A 20,264-nucleotide genomic window follows, 5' to 3' on the forward strand; every position below is an offset into this window, starting at 1 on the left:
TCTCCTCTGTTTAATTTAAACACGTGTCATGATGATGCTCTACACATGCACGCACACACAAAAGCATGGGAGAAACTAGGCTAAAGCATTACTCCATTCAGGACAGAGTTGTAGAACTATATTCAAACACGGCTTTTACTGCCTGAGAGAGACAGAGAGACTCAGGGACTAAGAGAGACTGAGAGAGACTGAGAGGGTGAGTGTACTCAGCACTCTAAGCAGGGTTTCTCTCTTGTTCCTGTGTGTTCCTGCCTGCCTAAGACTGAGGATCCCAGTCAACACGAGCCTCCAGTTTGACAGTGAGAGAGACTGGATCTGGTCAGAGACCACTGATCGCCACAAGGTGGAGCTCTCTTTCCCGCACAAGGCAGAGAATCGTGTACTGTATACACCATGAGTTTACATGGACAGTTTGAGTGTTGTGGTTTGTGATCAAACCTTGAATGAAACTGTTAAGGTGCTGAACGAGGCTAAGGGTGTAGGTATGTATGGCCTTAGACTAGAGGGGACTGTATCATCAATATAATTCAGGCTCTGATCTTGTCCCATCTCGATTACTGTCTGGTAATATGGTCAGGTGAAGCAAAGAAAGACCTAGCAAAGCTGCAGCTGGCTCAAAACAAAGCAGCACTCCTTGCCCTTAACTGCACACACAGAACTAACATCAACAACACACATGATAGTCTTTCACTGTTGAGGAGAAATGTACTACTTCTCTTCTAGTCTTTTTAAGAAACGTTTGCGTTGAAAATGTCTGACCACTTGTATAATCTATTTGCATACACTTCAAACAGACATGCGTACCTCACCAGCCACTCCACTATGTGTTTCTTCACAGTACCCAAACCTAAAACAGATTTAATGCAAGTTCAGCTTAAAAAACAGATGAAAAACATAATTAGTATCACAGCACCTCTCCTCTTTCTATAAACATTTCAAAATATCTAATTTAAATGTACTGTTTATAAGAATATGAACATGTGTATCTGAATAGTGTGTAAATAGTATTTTTGTTGTCACTTGGTGTCTCATCTATACATAACTCTTATTTTGTTTGTTTTTTGAATTTAATTGAATGTCTTATGTTGTTCTTGTCTATAACTGTTCTGTACTTTGTCATGTATTTGTACGTTTTATGTGGACCCCAGGAAGAGTAACTGCTGCATGTGCAGTAGCTAACGGGATCCTAATAAACTAAACCAATACCGCGGTTCACTACTACATTACAGTATGTATTTGGCCAGTACAGACAGAGAGATGTGTTGACTTCTGTTTACCACCAGATGACACTGTTGAGCTTGTTTTTATCTCAGTGCCACAGCTTCACCAGGCAGCCGTGCTATTATAGGAAAGTTAAACTTACTGTTCAGATCATTATTCAGAATCATTGGAGGAATGCTTTTGGTAATCCACATATGTGTGTTCCAGCCTGCTCAATTATCTCATACGGTATCACACCACTCCTCATGTGGCTATGTGGCTACTATACATGTTTACACTGGTTATATTTAGCTCCTAACCACTTCCAGTCAACTCTTAGTTTAATTAAAAGGATGATAGGTTAGGCTGCCTGCACGTACACTCACAACATAGACACATGCATATGCACAAACACACACACCAATCACACACACACACACACACACACACACACACACACACACACACACACACACACACACACACACACACACACACACACACACACACACACACACACACACACACACACACACACACACACACACACACACACACACAGTGGTCTGGGTTGGAATGGGGTCTGGGTTCAGATGAGGACAAAGATTCCAGACACCGGGAATGTGACCCTCTGTCTTTACTCAGGGAAGCTGAAGTCGTCTATAGTCACAAATGTGACTGGGCCTGTGTGTCTGTTAGAAATGATAATATCCTTATTTACTCTTCAGAAACCACCTCTGTTCTACTTAAGCTCTCTGAAGCTTCCTGGAGTGAGATCTTTGGTGTGGTTCTAGAAGTCTCAGTGTGTTCCCGACTGCATGGGTTCCAGACTAGAGCATGGCTGTGTGTCTGTGGGTCGGCCAGCTATTTCTGTGTCCAAGGAAAAGAGTTACATAAGACCTGATTAGTCTCTCTTTCTCTTCATCTCCCTCTCTTTCCTCTCCTCTGCACATTTTCCAGCCCGTGAGTCAAGGTGACTAAGACCTTCCTGTGTTTGTGTGTGAGTGCGTACATGTGTGCTTGTGTTTGAGGTGGACTGTTTATCCCAACTGTAGTGTGGGTGTAGCCTCGTGAAACCAGCCTGATCTCAAGATGGCTCACATTCTGAAACTAAATGTGAGGGTATCGGTTTAGCTAGTTTACCAGGCTAATGTGGGTGGACCCTACTCTATACAGGTGTGGCGAGAGGTGATAAGGTCAAACAGCTCCCCTAACAGGTCTGTCCTGCCTGCTACAGACAACAGACAATAGAGAGGGGAGGGAAAGCAATGCCAGGCATCCCTGACAGCTATGACAACAGATAAATCCTAACAAAATATATACACACTCACTCACTTTCTCTTCTGCCTTCCCTCTCTCTCTGTCAAAGGGTTACAGATAGCTGTGCTAAATGGGGTTCAGTCTGAAAGAGGGAGAGAGAGAGAGAAAGAGAGAGAGAGAGAGAGAGAGAGAGAGAGAGAGAGAGAGAGAGAGAGAGAGAGAGAGAGAGAGAGAGAGAGAGAGAGAGAGAGAGAGAGAGAGGGAGAGAGAGACAGGGTACCCTCTGTGTGTCTTTGTGGGTTCTCCAGCTTGCTGATCACGTCTGAGCAGAAGAGAGCAGAGTAAAGGGGAAATTAAAGAGGAGATGAGAGAGACTCTTTCCTCTGTCACCTCTCTTTATCCATACCTCGTTCCTCTCCTCCACAGAAGCAAATGGTTATTAGATTAGTCATGGTTGATGTTTCTCATACAACACATCTCATTTGGCTTGGCCTAGTTAGAGAGTGTGTGTGTGTGTGTGTGTGTGTGTGTGTGTGTGTGTGTGTGTGTGTGTGTGTGTGTGTGTGTGTGTGTGTGTGTGTGTGTGTGTGTGTGTGTGTGTGTGTGTGTGTGTGTGTGTGTGTGTGTGTGTGTGTGTGTGTGTGTGTGTGTGTGTGTGTGTGTGTGTGTGTGTGTGCGAGCATGAGTGGGATGCATGTTAATCAGAGTTGTGTCAGTGCTGTGTGTCAGTGTGAGAGTGTGTCTGTGTGAGAGTGTGTCTGTGTGTGCGTTTTGGAAGTTATGTAAGCCATCATGAACAGCCTCCAGGCGTGTGGTTGTACATGCACACTTTTGTGTGTGTGTGCGTGTGTGTGTGTCTGCAGAGATGGGAAAGAGAGAGTTTCCACATGGTTGACTAACTACAGCCTGCCATGGTCGCAGAGTTACCGGCACGTTCCATAGAGAGAAGAGTAAGAAGAGCTCTGGAGGATGGTTGTATACACATAGGAGGAACTAAAGGTTCACATTTGATTTGTTTTGATGTAACAAATCTATTAGACTGTAATGACAGAGGACGGAAGAGACAGTGGAACAGATACAGCCCAATAGCAAACTAAATGTTGTTATTCTTGTCGAGATAGATAGGCTAGATGCATCTCCGAGTTTCTGTCTGTCCACCCAGCCTGATTCACTCTGATCCTCTGCACACACCTCTTTCTATCTGTCGGTCTCTTAGATCTCCTATCCTCTATTAGAGTATGTCTGGTCAGGTCTGACAGAAATGTGTACTACTTGTTGTGTTAGCTGTGTTAGGTGTCCTGAGTCTCTCCTCTATTGCAATAGAGCAGCCTGAGAGAGTTGGGGTAGGGGGAGGGTGGAGGGCTAGGCAAACTCTTTTTGGGTGCGAGTGAGAGAGAGCGAGGGAGGGAGGGAGAGAGAGAGGAAGAAGGAGGGAGGAGGGAGCAGTCTGGCAGCCAGCTGATCACTGCTCTGCCATTCAGAGTCGAAGCGGAGGATGGCGAGAGAGAGAGGCTGAGGGAGAAGAGGCTACTGATGCTACAGTAATCTGTGATCTAACAGAGAGTAAGAAACAAACAGCGTCATCTCAGCTCTGTCAGCCTCTTGTCACGGTTTGTTCCGGGATCAACAATGCAGAAGAGCAGTCTGGGAAACGAAAGCAAAAGGAGGAAGTGAAGAGAGAAACAAGAGATGCCAAAAAATCAACATCCTTTCAAAAAGAGAGAGAGAGAACACACGGATCAGCTCCAAGACAGAGAGTGAGAGAGAGAGAGAGAGAGAGAGAGAGAGAGAGAGAGAGAGAGAGAGAGAGAGAGAGATACAAGTAAACAGACTCTGTGGTGAGTCACTCCTCCTCTCTTCTACTCTCCTCTGTGTGTTGTTGCTTATGCACAGAGGAGCAGCAGAACTACGGGAGGAGTTCAATCTAGAGCCAGAGGAGGAGAACCAGACTGTGTGGGAGTAACAGAACCGAGAGTGGAACTGTAGAACCTGTAAGGGACCAGACCATTACAACCAGGAGTATCATCAGACCCAGTGGGGTGCAACCAGACCCAGAGGGTTGTATACTGTATAGAGGAGCTGGTGTGTCTCTGTAGAGATGTCCTGGGGGTCTTTGCTGTCTCCGGTCCAGTGGGCCAAATGGACTTGGTCAGCTGTACGGGGGGGAGGGGAGGATGAGGGGGAGGAGGGAGCGCCCGGAACCAATGATGGAGAAAAGTAAGTGGGCTACAGGTGTGTGTGTGTGTGTGTGTGTGTGTGTGTGTGTGTGTGTGTGTGTGTGTGTGTGTGTGTGTGTGTGTGTGTGTGTGTGTGTGTGTGTGTGTGTGTGTGTGTGTGTGTGTGTGTGTGTGTGTGTGTGTGTGAGATCGATAAAGAGAGATTGTGCTGGGAGATCACTGTGCATGGTGGATGGCAGCAGTGTGTCTGGATCCACCTGTCAGGATGACTTGGGGGAATTTGCTGTTATTAATCATAGAGAGAGAGAGAGAGAGAGAGAGAGAGAGAGATTTTACTCCATTACACACCCAGGCATTTACCATTACTCCATTCCAGCCATTATTATGAGCCATCCTCCCATCAGCAGCCTCCTGTGGACCACAGATACTTAGGAGAATATGTCTTCCTTCATGTGTGTCTGTGTGAGAGAAGGGCAGGAAAGGGATGGCGGCAGGTTTGGGAAGTTTGGGGGAAGGTAGGTTGAGTTTTCTAAAGATGTGGGATTTTTTGTGCTAGTTTCTAGTTTCCAAGTAACTGTCCAAGATCGCCGTATAGAGGTCATCACTGGGACTTTATTTCTGATTGTCTTGCTCTGCTTTGTGTGTGTGTGTGTGTGTTTGTGAGTAGGTGTGTGTGTGTGTGTGTGGGAGAGAGAGAGAGAGAGAGCTGTCTGTATTCTGGGCGCCTGTGTCTTTGTTCTCCTGAGCTGTTTTTCATTAGTGTGTGGACAGTTTGATGTGCATTTAGGTGCATGGGAACACAATCACACACTGGAGCAAAGCATGGAAATAAATCTGGGCCGGGCATCTGAGGCAGCAGACCCTAAGACTGTATGTGTGTGTGTGTGTGTGTGTGTGTGTGTGTGTGTGTGTGTGTGTGTGTGTGTGTGTGTGTGTGTGTGTGTGTGTGTGTGTGTGTGTGTGTGTGTGTGTGTGTGTGTGTGTGTGTGTGTGTGTGTGTGTGTGCGTGCGCGTGCGTTCGTGTACATGTATGTGAGAGAGAGAGAGAGAGAGAGAGAGAGAGAGAGAGAGAGAGAGAGAGAGAGAGAGAGAGAGAGAGAGAGAGAGAGACAGAGAGAGAGAGAGAGACAGAGAGAGAGAGAGAGAGAGACACAGAGAGAGAGACACAGAGAGAGAGACACAGAGAGAGAGACACAGAGAGAGAGACAGAGAGAGAGCGAGAAACTGAAACACAGTCTGTCCTTGTATTGGGGACACGTGGGCAGGATGAGGAGGCTAGTGGATGCAGGTGGCCAGGCAGGGTTAAGCTCCCCTCCTCCCCTCCTCCCCTCCTCCCTTCTTCCCCTCTTTCCCTTTCCTCCCATTTGCTTCTCTTACAGTGACACTTCTTATAAACTCCTTTGGTGGCTGTTGAAGGAGCCATTAGCGAGCCACTGGCCTGAAAGTTCCCCTTCTAGACAACCAGGAGAAGTGCCCTTTGAACATGTAGCAGAAGATCAGTGTGTTACAGAACTGGATGTTTTGTGTCTGCTCTGGCTTTAGTCTGGCTCAGTCTGGGACACAAACACAACTCTGGAACCATGGAGGTGCTATATAAACTTGTAATCAATTCCCCCCCCCCCCCCCCTCTCTCTCTCTCTCTCTCTCTCTCTCTCTCTCTCTCTCTCTCTCTCTCTCTCTCTCTCTCTCTCTCTCTCTCTCTCTCTCTCTCTCTCTCTCTCTCTCTCTCTCTCTCTCTCTCTCTCTCTCTCTCTCTCTCTCTCTCTCTATCCCTCTCCCTCTCTCTCTCTCTCTCTCTCTCTCTCTCTCTAGTTCGGACTCAGAAGGGAACTTTGAGACCCCAGAGGCGGAGTCTCCTGGTCTGCTGAATGACCTGACCCAGCTGGATAACTCTGCCCACACAGGTGAGATTCTGTCCTCTCTACCTGTGTGTCAGTAGGAACAATGAGACAGGAGTAGTGGATGGCGGGTGGGCGCAAGCTACTCTAGCATCGCTCTGTAAAGCCACAGAGACCTGAAGTACAGGTGCTTCTTCACCAATAAAGACTGGCTTAAGATAAGTGCGCCCCTCCAACACACACATACGCACGCACACCGCTGACATCCCAAACCAACAGCACACACAGATCATGTGTTGTCGACCATTGACTTTTATAGAGTAACAATGTTATCCTATTAAACTGCTCTGTGGTGTATTGGACTGGATTAGTTCAATTGTTTGGGATTCATAATCCTAGATCTGGACAAAATGCAATTTAGAAATGGGATTCTATGATCGTAATGTACTGAATCTCCTTTGTCTCTGTAGACAATAACGACCCCTCCTCTTATAACCTCTTATGGGTTACTGACATAAATAAAACATTGACTGAGAGATAATTCAGTCTGGAGGAATAATAATAGTCTACTCGATTACAGCACCGAAGGGAGAAACTACACGGTAACAACAACACAATACTAGATATTAGATATACATAGTCTATTTACTGGGTTAGATGTCTGAGCAGAGTTGGAATTTAGGGTTTCTGAAGAATTGAAGGCCTTTCTTGTTATTGTGCTTGATTGTTTAGAGAAATCAAATAGACCCTCCCATTTCCCCCTCACATCTCTCCCTCTCTCTCTCTCTGGTCAGTGTGTTACCCTGTTAAACTGTGTAGAGGCTGTTATTTATCGGTTGCTAGGCTACAGGGTGAGGCCTAAAGGCCAGGGGCGAGGTTGTCCTGCTCTACTCCCAGATGATTCTGGTTAGAGTTGAGGTTAGGGAAGGTTTCCTCTCCTGTTCAGACAGTAGACATATGGGATTGTCATGATCTCTCCATACTACACATCCACAGAGGGCTAATTTGACTGTAACATCTTACTCATATCTCTGAGAAAAGACAATTGAAAGATGATCTTGTTATGTTTGAAAACAAACCCTTGTTCTTAGTTGAGTCAGATGTTTATCTAAACGAGTAGCGTCTCACATACAAGGGAAATAGAACAACCAAATCACCTAGTGATTTTCGATAACATATCAACAAAACAGACTGTGCAACCAATGATACGAATCATGAATGGATGCTAATCGGTGCTGAACACCCCCCCCTTTAAACTAGGCATGAAAGGAGGTGATAAAGTCTTGAAGGTGAGCAGGGCTGGAGCGCACCCTTACAGGTCGCAGGACGGCTGCTGCAGAGACAACAACAGGTGTCCGTGGGACTGGCACTTGTACTTCAGGTGGGGCCAAGGGAGCGTGTGACACCGGTAGTGAACTACTCAGGGTGGCATCAATGGCAGAGTGGGGACATGCAGGAGGTGGCACCTTCATCAGTCGGCTGCCAGCGAGAGCCGTCAGGCAGTTGAAACGTTGCTGGGCCCAGCTGACGTTGAACTTGACACGGTGTTGACCAGAAGGTGCAGAGCTTGTCTGCACGCTGTGGTCGTTGCACCCTGACCCAATCCCTCACTTGGATTCCAGGAAGCCGTGCTCTCTTTCCTTTGTTGTAGCGCTCCTGACTTTTACGCTGTTGGCTATGCACTGCTGCTTTGACTGTCGAGGCTGAGGGACGGAGCCTGTGTAAGGGCAGCTCTAGTTCACATCCTAGCATCAGCTTGGCAGGAGAGACTCTGGTGGTGGAGTGGTGAGCAGCTCTGTAGTGCAGCAGAGTTTGCAACAAGGAGTCAGTGAAGGAGCAACCCTGAGCTAGGTGAGCTCTGATTGAACCTCTCCACCCGCCCCCTGTTGACCTGGGGGTGGTGGGTAGGTTGTTCTGATGTGCTTGATCCCTTTGCTTTGGATGTAAGAGCTGAACTCAGCCGAGACCAGCCAAGGGTCATTGTCCATGGTCAGAATTGCAGGCAGTCTCCAGCGAGCAAAGAGCATATCCAGGAAGTTTATGATGGCCCCTGATGTGATAGAACTCATGGGTGTGACCTCTGGCCATTTTGAATGTAGGTCATACTCAACCAATAGGAAGTGTTGGTGATGTGGCACATTGTTCACTGCAGATGTCCAGTTGGATATGTTGCCATGGACGGGAGGTCCAGGCCAGTGGTTGCAGTGGTAGTGGCGGATGTCCTGTCTTTCCACAGAGAAGACATGGAGCACAGTCGCATACTAGTCCTTCAATATCATGACCGATGCCAGGCCACCACACCAGATCCCAGCAGCACTGCTTCAGCAAGGTGGCCCTCATGAGCCATGGCCAACACTCGTCCTCTGAGGCTGCTTGGTATGCTGGTGCAGTTTCCACAGGCCAGACGTGTCATTCCAGCATGACAGCTCATGTTTGAACCTGGCATATTGTTGGTGTCGCTGTGCCGGCCAGCCATTGGCTACGTATTCCCGCAAGGTCGTGAAGAAGGGGTCGTTGGTTGAATATTGGGTCAGCTCCTTGTGCGACACTGTGTCTTGGAGAGGTGAGTGTAGGAGCTGGATGAGGTCCTCATCTGAGTCAACCTGGAAACAGGTGGAGTCTGAAGGAACTGAGTGCGAAAGGAGGTCGGCCAACACATTGTCCCTGCCCGGCGTGAACTGCAGCTTAAAGTTATACTGCTGGAATTGGTCTGACCAGCAGTACATGCGGAGGAGCTTGTGTCCCGACCCGGAGGTAGACATCAAGGCTGTGTGGCCTGGTGGTCAGTGCACAGTTTGAAACAACTGTGTTGACCAAGTTGGACACCCATGGGAAGGCATCCACCGGCTAGATGAATCCATCCTCCAGCTGCTTGTGTAGATCCTTAGTGACCTCCTGGCATAAAGCCAGCGGGATATGGCGTAGAGGCTGAATGACTGGAGTCACCATAGGGCCGAGTTCAACAGAGAGAACCCCTGGCTGGTGAACAGGTCCAGATCTAAGATATTAGTGCCCTGCCGTGTGATGTGGAAGGGGTACTGAGTGAAGGCCTTGTTGCCATACTGCACACGTGAGTGTATAAAGCCAATGATATCAATCACTGAGCGCCCATATCCATACAGGCTAAAGCTGGGCAGCTGGAGGGGCAGGTGAGACATGAACTGCTCATAGGAGGCCATGCTGAGGAGCGACACTTTTTCTCCTGTGTCTAGCACGAGAGGAACGCAGGAGTCACCCGGGTATACAGTACAAGTGGAAAACCCAGTCGGGTTTGAGCCAACAGTGCAAGTGACAGGACGGGGTGTGGCTGTGGGGCATGACCCAGACCAGTTTGAGACAACTGCGTGAACGACAGGAGGGGGTGTGTCTGTGGGGTGTGATCCAGCTGGGTTTGAGCCAACCAGGCGAGTGACAGGAAAGGGTGTGTCTGTGGGGCTTGCTTACTGCACAGCTTGAAAAGCACTGGAAGCATGTGTTTGTGCCTCATAGATCTTAGTTGCACAGTGAGCTGCTGATTCCATTTGGGAAGCTATGGCTACAGCTTTTGCTGTAGAAGAAGCCTCTCCCGCACGAGTGAACATGAGGTTTGCTCAATGAACTGGTCCCTGATAATTTAATCTCGAAGATATCCAAACTGACATGACTGCGCTAGCTCTTTCAGATCAGCAATGTACTGCGTCACTGACTCACCCGCTCGCTGTCGAAAACGCAGCCTCTTCAGAAGCACACTCTGTTTCTTTGCAAAATGCCCATCCAAAAGTTCAACAGCTGCATCATATGTGTACGCTTCCCTGAGCGTTTGGAAGATGCGCAGGCCCTCGGCACCGAGACAGTGGAGAAAAAATGGCTATTTTCCTCTCAGGGCTAACCACATCCAGTCCGATAGCTAGCATGTACGTCACAAACGACGACTTCCATCTGTCCCATGGGATTGTTGGTTCTCCCCTGTGAGGCCACTGCTCCGGTGGAGGTAGGGATATTGTAGAAATACTTTCAGCCATCCTCTGTTCGCCAAATGTTATTTTTAAGGAAGAGACAAAGCGAGAGGGATAACTGGGCCCAAGATCTGTCGTCTACAGGAGGTGGCATTTTTCCAACTCACTAAACGAAAAGTTTTTGTATGGAGAACAATTTTTTTATTTTAACCGGTAAGTTGACAGAGAACACATTCTCATTTACAGCAACAACCTGGGGAATAGTTACAGGGAGATGAATGTGCCAATTGTAAACTGGTGATGATCAGGTGGCAATAATGGTCAAATTGGGAATTTAGCCAGGACACCAGGGTTAACACCCCTACTCTTACAATAAGTGCCATGGGATCTTTAGTGACTACAGAGAGTCAGGACACCCATTTAACATCCCAGCACCCTACACAAGGCAATGTCCCCAATCACTGCCCTAGGGTATTGGGATATTATTTATTTATAGACCAGAGGAAAGGGTGCCTCCTACTGGCCCTCCAACACCATCTGGTCTCCCATCCAGGGACTGACCAGGACCAACCCTGCTTAGCTTCAGAAGGAAGCCAGCAGTTGGATGCAGGGTGGTGTGCTGCTGGGTAACAATGAGAGATTGTTGAACATTTAATGGGTTTATTTGATCTAATAGAGATTTTGCAATGCTTAGGTTGTTACGAGTTTAATGATATAAGTAGAACAAGTGATATCCCGGCAATTTTGAGAAAAAACATTTTATATCGGAGTTGTGCCTCTTCGTCACTAGTTACAACAGCCACAAAGTCATAAACCCCACCTATTTATTTTTCTTAAAATGTGATTTTAAACCTAACTTTAACCACACTGCTAACCTTATGCCTAACCCTAACCTTAATTTAAAACCAAAAAAGCTCATTTGTTTTTCAAAATGTTTATGATATAGCCAATTTTGCCTTTGATGCTATGGAAACTAGTGGAAACCATTTTGCCTGTTGTTCACACACGTATCTGCCTTCTCATTGGCTAGAATGGTCCCACCTGATCTTGCCTCCTCCTGACTGCCTTCCATTTTGTAAGACATTTATTTTCATTGTTAGAGTGACCATTAGAGTATCTGGTCAATGTAATGGATAATCTGTGGTAGCATCTCACATACAACAGAAATAGAACAACCAAATCACCTAGTGATTTTCGATAACAACCTATCAACAAAACAGACTGTGCAATCAATCATACAAATCATGGATGTTATAAGTGATGAACACAACATATCTGACACACCCTAGAGAAAGAGAGAGCATTGAGCAATATCACAAGTGTGTGTGTGTGTGTGTGTGTGTGTGTGTGTGTGTGTGTGTGTGTGTGTGTGTGTGTGTGTGTGTGTGTGTGTGTGTGTGTGTGTGTGTGTGTGTGTGTGTGTGTGTGTGTGTGTGTGTGTGTGTGTGAATTGCAGTGTAGTCACATTGTTCTGCGTTCCTGGGCTTTGTGCTGGATTTCTCTATAACAGAGAGCTCACCGTACAGCAGTATGAGTCAGCAACCCTGACTTAAACACACACACATACACGCACACTGGGCTAGAGCCTCTCCTCTCTCAGTGTCAGCCCAGACTGAATTGAGCAGCCCCAGACCCCAGAGAACAGAAGCATGTTAAGTGCATCGCCGTCAGCTGTTGTAAACACAGCAGGATCCTGGGCTAAACATACACTCAAAGCATTACTGTGCTCTTAGGGAAAGGACCATTGTGTGTGTGTGTGTGTGTGTGTGTGTGTGTGTGTGTGTGTGTGTGTGTGTGTGTGTGTGTGTGTGTGTGTGTGTGTGTGTGTGTGTGTGTGTGTGTGTGTGTGTGTGTGTGTGTGTTTGCTGTTGACAAGGTTTTTGTTGACGCAGGGACCATTGTAAGGGATCATTTTTAGCATTCTAGCAGGAAGTTAGGAGCCATTCTGATTGTTCTAACAGGAAGTGAGAGGCCATTCAAACATAGCTCAGTCCACAAGCTGCAGCTCAGCTAGTCACGCTTTTAACTAGGCACGGACTGAGGCTGACCTCCAGTGCTTTAAGTGTTCCCTGTGTTTTGAGCCGCTATAGGACTTAGAGTTACGACACTCCGTACGATTCCAGAGATGTTTTTCACCCTGATGCCCTGGGAACTGAGCTCCCACAGAGAGAATATCCTAAAGAGAAAAGAGCTATAGAGAGAGATGTGCATTTCCTGTAGTGTATTATCTGAAACAAGAAAACCATACAAAGATAAATCCAAGATGTATTTGCTGCTAAAATGTCTGTTGTTGTTTTTGTTGTTGTTGACATAGCATCATTATTGGTGCCACTTTTAAAGAAAGGTTGTTGTCTTGCTTCTCTCCAGCGTGATACTAACTCCACCTCTCTTCAGTCCTCACCAGAGATGTCGGACAGCTGACGCCCCGCCTCGTCCTGGACAGAAACTCCAATCAGGATGTTTATCCCGCGTCCCTACAGGAAGTCCAAGACGCCCTAAACAACCTCAATAGCTCCTCCCCTTCTCTGAGTGGAGCAGGTTTAGACCAGAACCTGAACCTGAGGTTGATCTCAAGACCTGGAGAAGGAGATGGTCTCGCCCCGTCCCCTCTGCCCCAGCCCCGCGCCCTACGCCCTGCCTCGCTCCCTGTCCACAACTTCCCTGACCCCGCCGAGGTTGATGACCTTTCTCCTATCACCTATGACCCCAACGGCAACATGAACTCTGACCCCAACAGCCTGACCCCTGAACTGGACAGACCGGACTCAGACAGACAGTCACCTAGGATGAGCGCGGACATCATGTGAGTAACACTCACATAAGACATATTTTCTTACACATGCCTGACCACTTAGCATACAATCACATGATCTTATCTCTCCCTTCCTCAACCAATCATCCCCCCTCCTCTCCCCTCCACCCCTCTCATGTCTCCCCCACACTCCACTGTCTCTCTGTCCTCCACCTGTCTCTGAGTCTATTTCTGTGTGGCATCAGGACTGCTGACCAGGTCTGTTTACTATGTATGATGCTGTAAGTATAGAATACTGTACTGTGTCTGTTGGCCCGCCACTAAACCTTGACCACATCCCCTGCCTCTGTGTCTCCCCTCCATACATGTTCTCCTACACCACGACTCACTGCAGTCAGAGCAGCCCTGGCTAGACTTCTTTAGTGCGGTGTCAGGTTGACGCATGGAGATAGATTTAACGATATAACCATTTGGTCATCAGATTCTCTCAGGCAGGGCTAGTCGATCTCAGAGTCTGTTTCATTATCACTACCTCACCTCAGAGAGAAAGAGAACCTCACAATACTCTAGTCTACAGAAACTTAACAATACTCTCTGTTCAAGCGTAATCATGCTCTGTGCAGTAGTCTGGTGAGGCAACAGCCTGTTTCATTAATCTGCTTTCTGCTTTCATTTAGCAGCACATATGTACAAAGCAACTCAACAGAGAACATACAGAATGTGGTCTGATTACAGTCTGCTTTCTCCTCTACTTTCTCTCCATTCTTCCTACTGTACTAGGAAGACTGGTCTGGGTCATACTCAGGAAAAGCAACATCGTTTCAGTCTCACCTAATATCATAGGTGTAACGTGTGCGCTGAGCGTCGGGGAGAAAGTTCAGGGAGTGAGTGTTTTAATAAACAAACACAACTACATACAAAACAAACACAACTACATACAAAACAAACACAACTACATACAAAACAAACACAACTACATACAAACCAAGCATAACAACCACCACACAGACATGACACAGAAACAATAACGCCTGGGGAAGGAACCAAAGGGAGTGACATATATAGAGAAGGTAATCAGGGAAGTGATGGAGTCCAGGTGAGTCTGATGACGCGCAGGTGTGCGCCATAATGAGCAGCCTGGTGACCTAGAGGCCGGAGAGGGAGCACACGTGACAATAGGACTCTGCTACCTTTGGGTCTGGCTGCTGTCCCAGACACACATGTTCGGTGGGTGAGCGATGATCTGGTTAGGGTTCGCATAAGGGTAGGTCTCAGTAGCTCTGACCTCAGTGCTCTTTGTCTTCAGGAAGTCCTGTAAAGTGAAGAAGCTGGACAACCAGACTCCATTACAGAACACCAGCGGAGAGGTAATGGTTAATTTTCTTACCAGCTTCTCAAACAGGAAATGCTGTACTCTTCTTCACACCTTACTCATAAAGACAACAAACTTTATTTACCTCTTTTAAAAGAATGATTTTGAATACTCCAGATAAAAGTGTGTGTGTGTATTGCTGTCCTTGGTCATTGTATCACATTTTGTGTGTGTCTGTATGCGTGTGAGTGTAGTGTTTCTCACGCTGGTACCTTTCCTCTGTGTGCCTGACCATGACTGGTAACCGTACAAATTTCTCTCTGAGAGCCCTGTCCTCTTTACTTTACCGCAGCCCTCGGTATATGTCAGGCCTGCTCTGGCACGGAAACAGGGCGAGAAGGGAGCCTGTCTAATTAGACAGATGAAAATGTCTCTGACCGTCTGTCGCTCCCTCCCTGTCTGTAGGACAACGACCATCGCAAAGGTCATGCTACAGACGAGGAGAAGCTAGCCAGCACGACAGGACTCAGAGCAGATAGAGACCACAACGGTGAGTGAGGAATAAGGGGATCAGACACACCCAACATTATTGTGTGTGTGAACCCATGTGTTGGTAAATCAATATCACAGGGAAGGTCATTGTTGTCCCCTATACACCCCCCCAAGAACAGTAAACAGAGACCTGGCAGTGTGGTGCCAGGACAACAACCTCTCCCTCAATGTGAGCAAGACAAAGGAGCTGATCGTGGACTACAGGAAAAGGCGGGCCGAACAGGTCCCCATTAACATCGACGGGGCTGTACTGGAGCGGGTCGAGAGTTTCAAGTTCCTTAGTGCATATCACCAACGAACTATCATGGTTCAGATGCACCAAGACAGTCTTGAAGAGGGCACGACAACACCCTTGCCCCCTCAGGAGACTGAAAAGATTTGGCATGCGTCCCCAGATCCTCAAAAGTTCTACAGCTGCACCATCGAGAGCATCCTGACGGCATAGTCACTTCACCCCTACCTACAGTTGAAGTCAAGTTTACATACACCTTAGCCAAATACATTTAAACTCAGTTTTTCACAATTCCTGACATTTAATCCTAGTAAAAATTCCCTGTCAGTTAGGATCACCACTTTATTTTAAGAATCTGAAATGTCAGAATAATAGTAGAGAGAATGATTTATTTATTTCTTCACATTCCCAGTGGGTCAGAAGTTTACATTCACTCAATTAGTATTTGGTAGCATTGCCTTTAAATTGTTTAACTTGGGTCAAACGTTTTGGGTAGCCTTCCACAAGCTTCCCACAATAAGTTGGGTGAACTTTGGCCCATTCCTCCTGACAAAGCTGGTGTAACTGAGTCAGGTTTGGAGGCCTCCTTGCTCGCACACACTTTTTCAGTTCTGCCCACACATTTTCTATAGGATTGAGGTCAGTGCATTGTGATGGCCACTCCAATACCTTGACTTTGTTGTCCTTAAGCCATTTTGCCACAACTTTGGAAGTTTGCTTGGGGTCATTGTCCATTTGGAAGACCCATTTGCGACCAAGCTTTAACTTCCTGACTGATGTCTTGAGATGTTGCTTCAATATACCCACATAATTTTCCTGCCTCATGATGCCATCTATTTTGTGAAGTGCACCAGTCTCTCCTGCAGCAAAGCACTCCCACAACATGATGGTGCCACCCCCGTGCTTCACGGTTGGGATGGTGTTCTTCGGCTTGCAAGCATCCCCCTTTTTTCCTCCAAACGTAACGATGGTCATTATGGCCAAACAGTTCTATTTTTGTTTCATCAGCCAAGAGGACATTTTTCAAAAAGTATGATCTTTGTGATGTCAAGCAAAGAGGCACTGAGTTTGAAGGTAGGCCTTGAAATACATCCACAGGTACACCTCCGATTGACTCAAATTATGTCAATTAGCCTATCCAAGCTGTTTAAAATAATAGTCAATTTAGTGTATTTAAACTTCTGACCCACTGGAATTGTAATACAGTGAATTATAAGTGAAATAATCTCCGTAAACAATTGTTGGAAAAATTACTTGTGTCATGCACAAAGTAGATGTCCTTATCGACTTGCCAAAACTATAGTTTGTTAACAAGAAATTTGTGGAGTGGTTGAAAAACTAGTTTTAGTGACTCCAACCTAAGTGTATGTAAACTTCAGACTTCAACTGTACATGTACAAATTACCTTGACTAACCTGTACCCCCATACATTGACTCAGTACCGGTACCCCCTGTATATAGCCTCGTTATTGTTATTTTATTGTTACTTTTTAGCTCTTTCTTGAACTGCACTGTTGGTTAAGGGCTTGTAAGTAACCATTTCACGGTAAGGTCTACACTTGTTGTATTCGGGGCATGTGACAGTTTGATTTGAATTAGTAACTCGAATTGTCCACATCCACAATTGTTTCATTTGAAGCTGCGTGTTCCTATGCTCTGATTTGAGCTCCCTCCATCCCTCAGCTGACTCAACCACTAGACATACTCTATATGACTCATGCAGCTTGTTGTTGTGTATGACTGGTAGGTCTGTGTGTATGAGCCAATAAGCAGAACCCCATTAGTGTGACAGGAAGCAGACAGAATGTACCCGATCAATAGTCCCTCAGGCTGCATGTGACACTCTTCTACTGTAGCTGTGTTCTTTTCTCCGGAGCTGAGTTGGCCTTATATTGTCTGTTTTGCTCTGTTCTCTTTTTAGTTCTGTCTAGTCTGGGGAGAAGTACATGGTAGATTTTGTCTGTCATTTTAGGAGTTTATTATGATACAGAAGTGTTTCATGCCCTCTGAGCTGCCGGTATACACTGCCCCCTCCTGGTTACACAGCAGCAGTACATGGAGCTCCCAGTGGTTGGAGTCAGATAAGAATAAAAAAATAAAATGACAGAAAATAAAATAATAGAAAAATAACAGAACAAAATATAATAGTTCCTTTTGAGAATAGAAGGTGGGATAGACCGCTGCTCCCGAATGGCGCAGGGGTCTAAGGCACTGCATCTTAGTGCTAGAGGTGTCACTACAGACCCTGGTTCGATACCAGGCTGCATCACAACCGGCTGTGTTGGGGAGTCCCAAAGGGCGGCGCACAATTGGCCCAGCATTGTCCGGGGTAGGCCGGGTAGGCAGTCATTGTAAATAAGAATTTGTTCTTAACTGACTTGCCTTGTTAAATAAAGGAATATGACAAAGATACTTTTATAGAATTGTCATTCAAGGGTACAAAGGTTTGATGTGATGTTCTCTTCCAGAGCCAGAGCTGAATGTGTCAGCCAGACCAGAGTCAGACTGCTGTTCTATGGTGAGTACACTAACATGCCCTGTTAATAGCCCAGTGAGAGTTTGGTCCACTTCCGATCCGGATCTAGAGATGACGGTTCTGTCAGAATCATGTGCTCCCCCTGGTGACCACTAGATGGCGCCACCAGTGAGCCAGCTGTATGGAACACTTTTCTCTGAAAACAGATTATGGCCATGATGCTACTGTAGAGCGTTAACAATCATTGTCATCATCATGTTTTAGTAGTTGTAGTGGATTACAGCTGTGTTCACAGTGGCGTTGAGGAGCTATCTGGCCCGCTGTAATGGTGACTGGCTTGATTAGTCTTCTAGTCTACCCGGTGCCTACTACAGTAGCACATTACACTACCATGGTAGCTTTACTCCCACACTGTCTGAACATGAACTGACCACAGGCTCCTCAGCCTGCCTGTCTGTCATCTCCAGCTTGTCAGGTGATAGAGGGCTTGAGATGATTAGGATTAGGATATGAGTGTGAGTTATAATCCAGGGAAGGATAAGAGGAGGACGAGGGTTGAGGTCAGCGGAGTCAATCACCACCTTCCGGAGACACCTGAAACCCCACCTCTTTAAGGAATACCTAGGATAGGATAAAGTAATCCTTCTAACCCGCCCCCCCCCCCCCCCCCCTTAAAAGAGTTAGATGCACTATTGTAAAGTGGTTGTTCCACTGGATATCATAAGGTGAATGCACCAATTTGTAAGTCGCTCTGGATAAGAGCGTCTGCTAAATGACTTAAATGTTGAGGGCGAGGGGAGGGCTAGCGAAAGAGATGGAAATAACTACCCTTAGCTCCGGCACTGAGGAACAAGACCTAAACTTCTAGCCCCCCTCCTCTCAGAGCACCAGGGTAGGCATGCTGATGAAGGCAGAGCCAATACAGAAGTGATTGTGTCTGTATACGGCTCTGACAAACACTGTACTATATAAGCTGTTTATTATTGAGTGAAACACACAGATGGAAATGACCTATAAACAAACTGTTTAAACCAGTCTGCCACACCCAGAAACATTCACAGAGAGTGTATCCAATGCTACAGGCCACAGTTGACATTGTGACTAAATCAGGGTTTGGGTCAATTGATTGTAACATCTAGTCAGGTACTTATGGAACTCCTCTCCTACACTGGCACCCATTCCTTCGCAGTATGAGGACCCCTGCCAGCTGAAGAACGCCAAGCTGGGAGGAAGTAACACGCAGAAGAAGACAGGAAGTGAGGTTCTAGACTCCATTTGCATCAGCGAGGAGGAGAAAATGGCTGTTCTCACCCTTATCAGAGAGGAGGTAGGTTAAAAAGTAGACCGCACACACTCACACAGGGTAACACAGTAATAACTGTTTCCTGTGTCAGATCATCACTAAGGAGACGGAGGCCAGTGACTGGAGGAGAAAGTACGAGGACAGCAGACAGGAAGTCATGGAGATGAGGTAACTCACATGTAAGGTTACAAAATTCCTGGAACTTTCAATAAATTCCCTGGTTTTCCAGAAATCCTGGTTATTGAAAGTTACAGGAATTTTGCAACCCTACTCGCATGTACCATTCACCTGAACTGTACTGTGAGGCTAGTAATCATGTGATGTGTGCTGAGCAGTGAACAGACTGAGGGTCAGCTAGTATAGACTCATCAGTAGCCGTTCCTCCTCTCTCATAGGAAGATTGTGGCAGAGTATGAGAAGACCATCGCCCAGATGATTGGTGAGTGGCTCGGTCAACCAACCTCTTCAAACATTCCTCTCCGTAAAATGACAGGTATACCCAGTGTAGTGGTGGCGTTGATGCACGGAATCATAAAATGACCCGTCCGTGTGAACTCTCTCTCGTTCAGAGGACGAACAGCGCAACACCATGAGCGCCCAGAAGTCTTTGCAGGCTGTAACCATGGAGAAGGAGTTGGCGCTAGCCGACCTGAACTCGGTAGAGCGCTCGCTGTCCGACATGTTCCGCCGCTACGAGAACATGAAGAGCACCCTGGACGGCTTCAAGAAGGTCAGAGTTCAAGGGTCAAGAATAGTCTGACCTGAGTATCATTAGTCTTTAAGCACATTTGACGTCTGTTCTTTATGTGGAATGTGGTCGTTCTACCATTTTTGTGTGCGTGTAGAATGAGGAGGTGTTGAAGAAGTGTGCTCAGGAGTATCTGGCCAGAGTCAAGCAGGAGGAGCAGAGATACCAGACGCTCAAACTCCACGCTGAGGAAAAACTAGACAAGTATGATCACGCAAGCACGCACACTACACACACAGTGGTCTGTGACTACGTACCAACCAATGAAACATCTACCCTATTCCTCCCCCCAGGGCTAATCAGGACATATCCCAGGTACGCAGCAAGGCCAGCTCTGAGAGTGTTGCTCTGACCGCCAGCCTGAGGAAGGAGCAGATGAGGGTGGACTCTCTGGAGAGAGCCCTGCAGCAGAAGGTAACGCACAACACAAATGCTACATGCTAATGCATTTTGCTAGCCCCATAGCAGAAAGTAACGCA

At 46.8% G+C, this 20,264-nt stretch overlaps 1 protein-coding gene across 3 annotated transcripts in view; it reads left to right on the forward strand.

Annotated features, from left to right (window-relative positions):
- The window catches only part of LOC139576679 (transforming acidic coiled-coil-containing protein 1-like), a 37,554-nt gene that overhangs the window by 15,489 nt on the left and 1,801 nt on the right, over positions 1–20,264 (forward strand). Inside the window, exons 1-12 of one of the 3 annotated variants that reach the window (XM_071403012.1) lie at positions 4,313–4,677; positions 6,450–6,541; positions 12,805–13,213; positions 14,469–14,529; positions 14,940–15,024; positions 17,727–17,776; positions 18,924–19,061; positions 19,129–19,205; positions 19,433–19,476; positions 19,607–19,767; positions 19,883–19,989; positions 20,079–20,199. In XM_071403012.1, the coding sequence (XP_071259113.1) occupies positions 4,559–4,677; positions 6,450–6,541; positions 12,805–13,213; positions 14,469–14,529; positions 14,940–15,024; positions 17,727–17,776; positions 18,924–19,061; positions 19,129–19,205; positions 19,433–19,476; positions 19,607–19,767; positions 19,883–19,989; positions 20,079–20,199 (1,464 nt within the window). In that variant the 5' untranslated portion in view covers positions 4,313–4,558. Of the gene's footprint in view, positions 1–4,312; positions 4,678–6,449; positions 6,542–12,804; positions 13,214–14,468; positions 14,530–14,939; positions 15,025–17,726; positions 17,777–18,903; positions 19,062–19,128; positions 19,206–19,432; positions 19,477–19,606; positions 19,768–19,882; positions 19,990–20,078; positions 20,200–20,264 lie in introns of those variants that run through there. The other 2 variants (XM_071403011.1, XM_071403013.1) reach the window with 2 other exon arrangements.

Source organism: Salvelinus alpinus, chromosome 5, assembly GCF_045679555.1.
Source record: "Salvelinus alpinus chromosome 5, SLU_Salpinus.1, whole genome shotgun sequence".
Classification (NCBI taxonomy): Eukaryota; Metazoa; Chordata; class Actinopteri; order Salmoniformes; family Salmonidae; genus Salvelinus; species Salvelinus alpinus.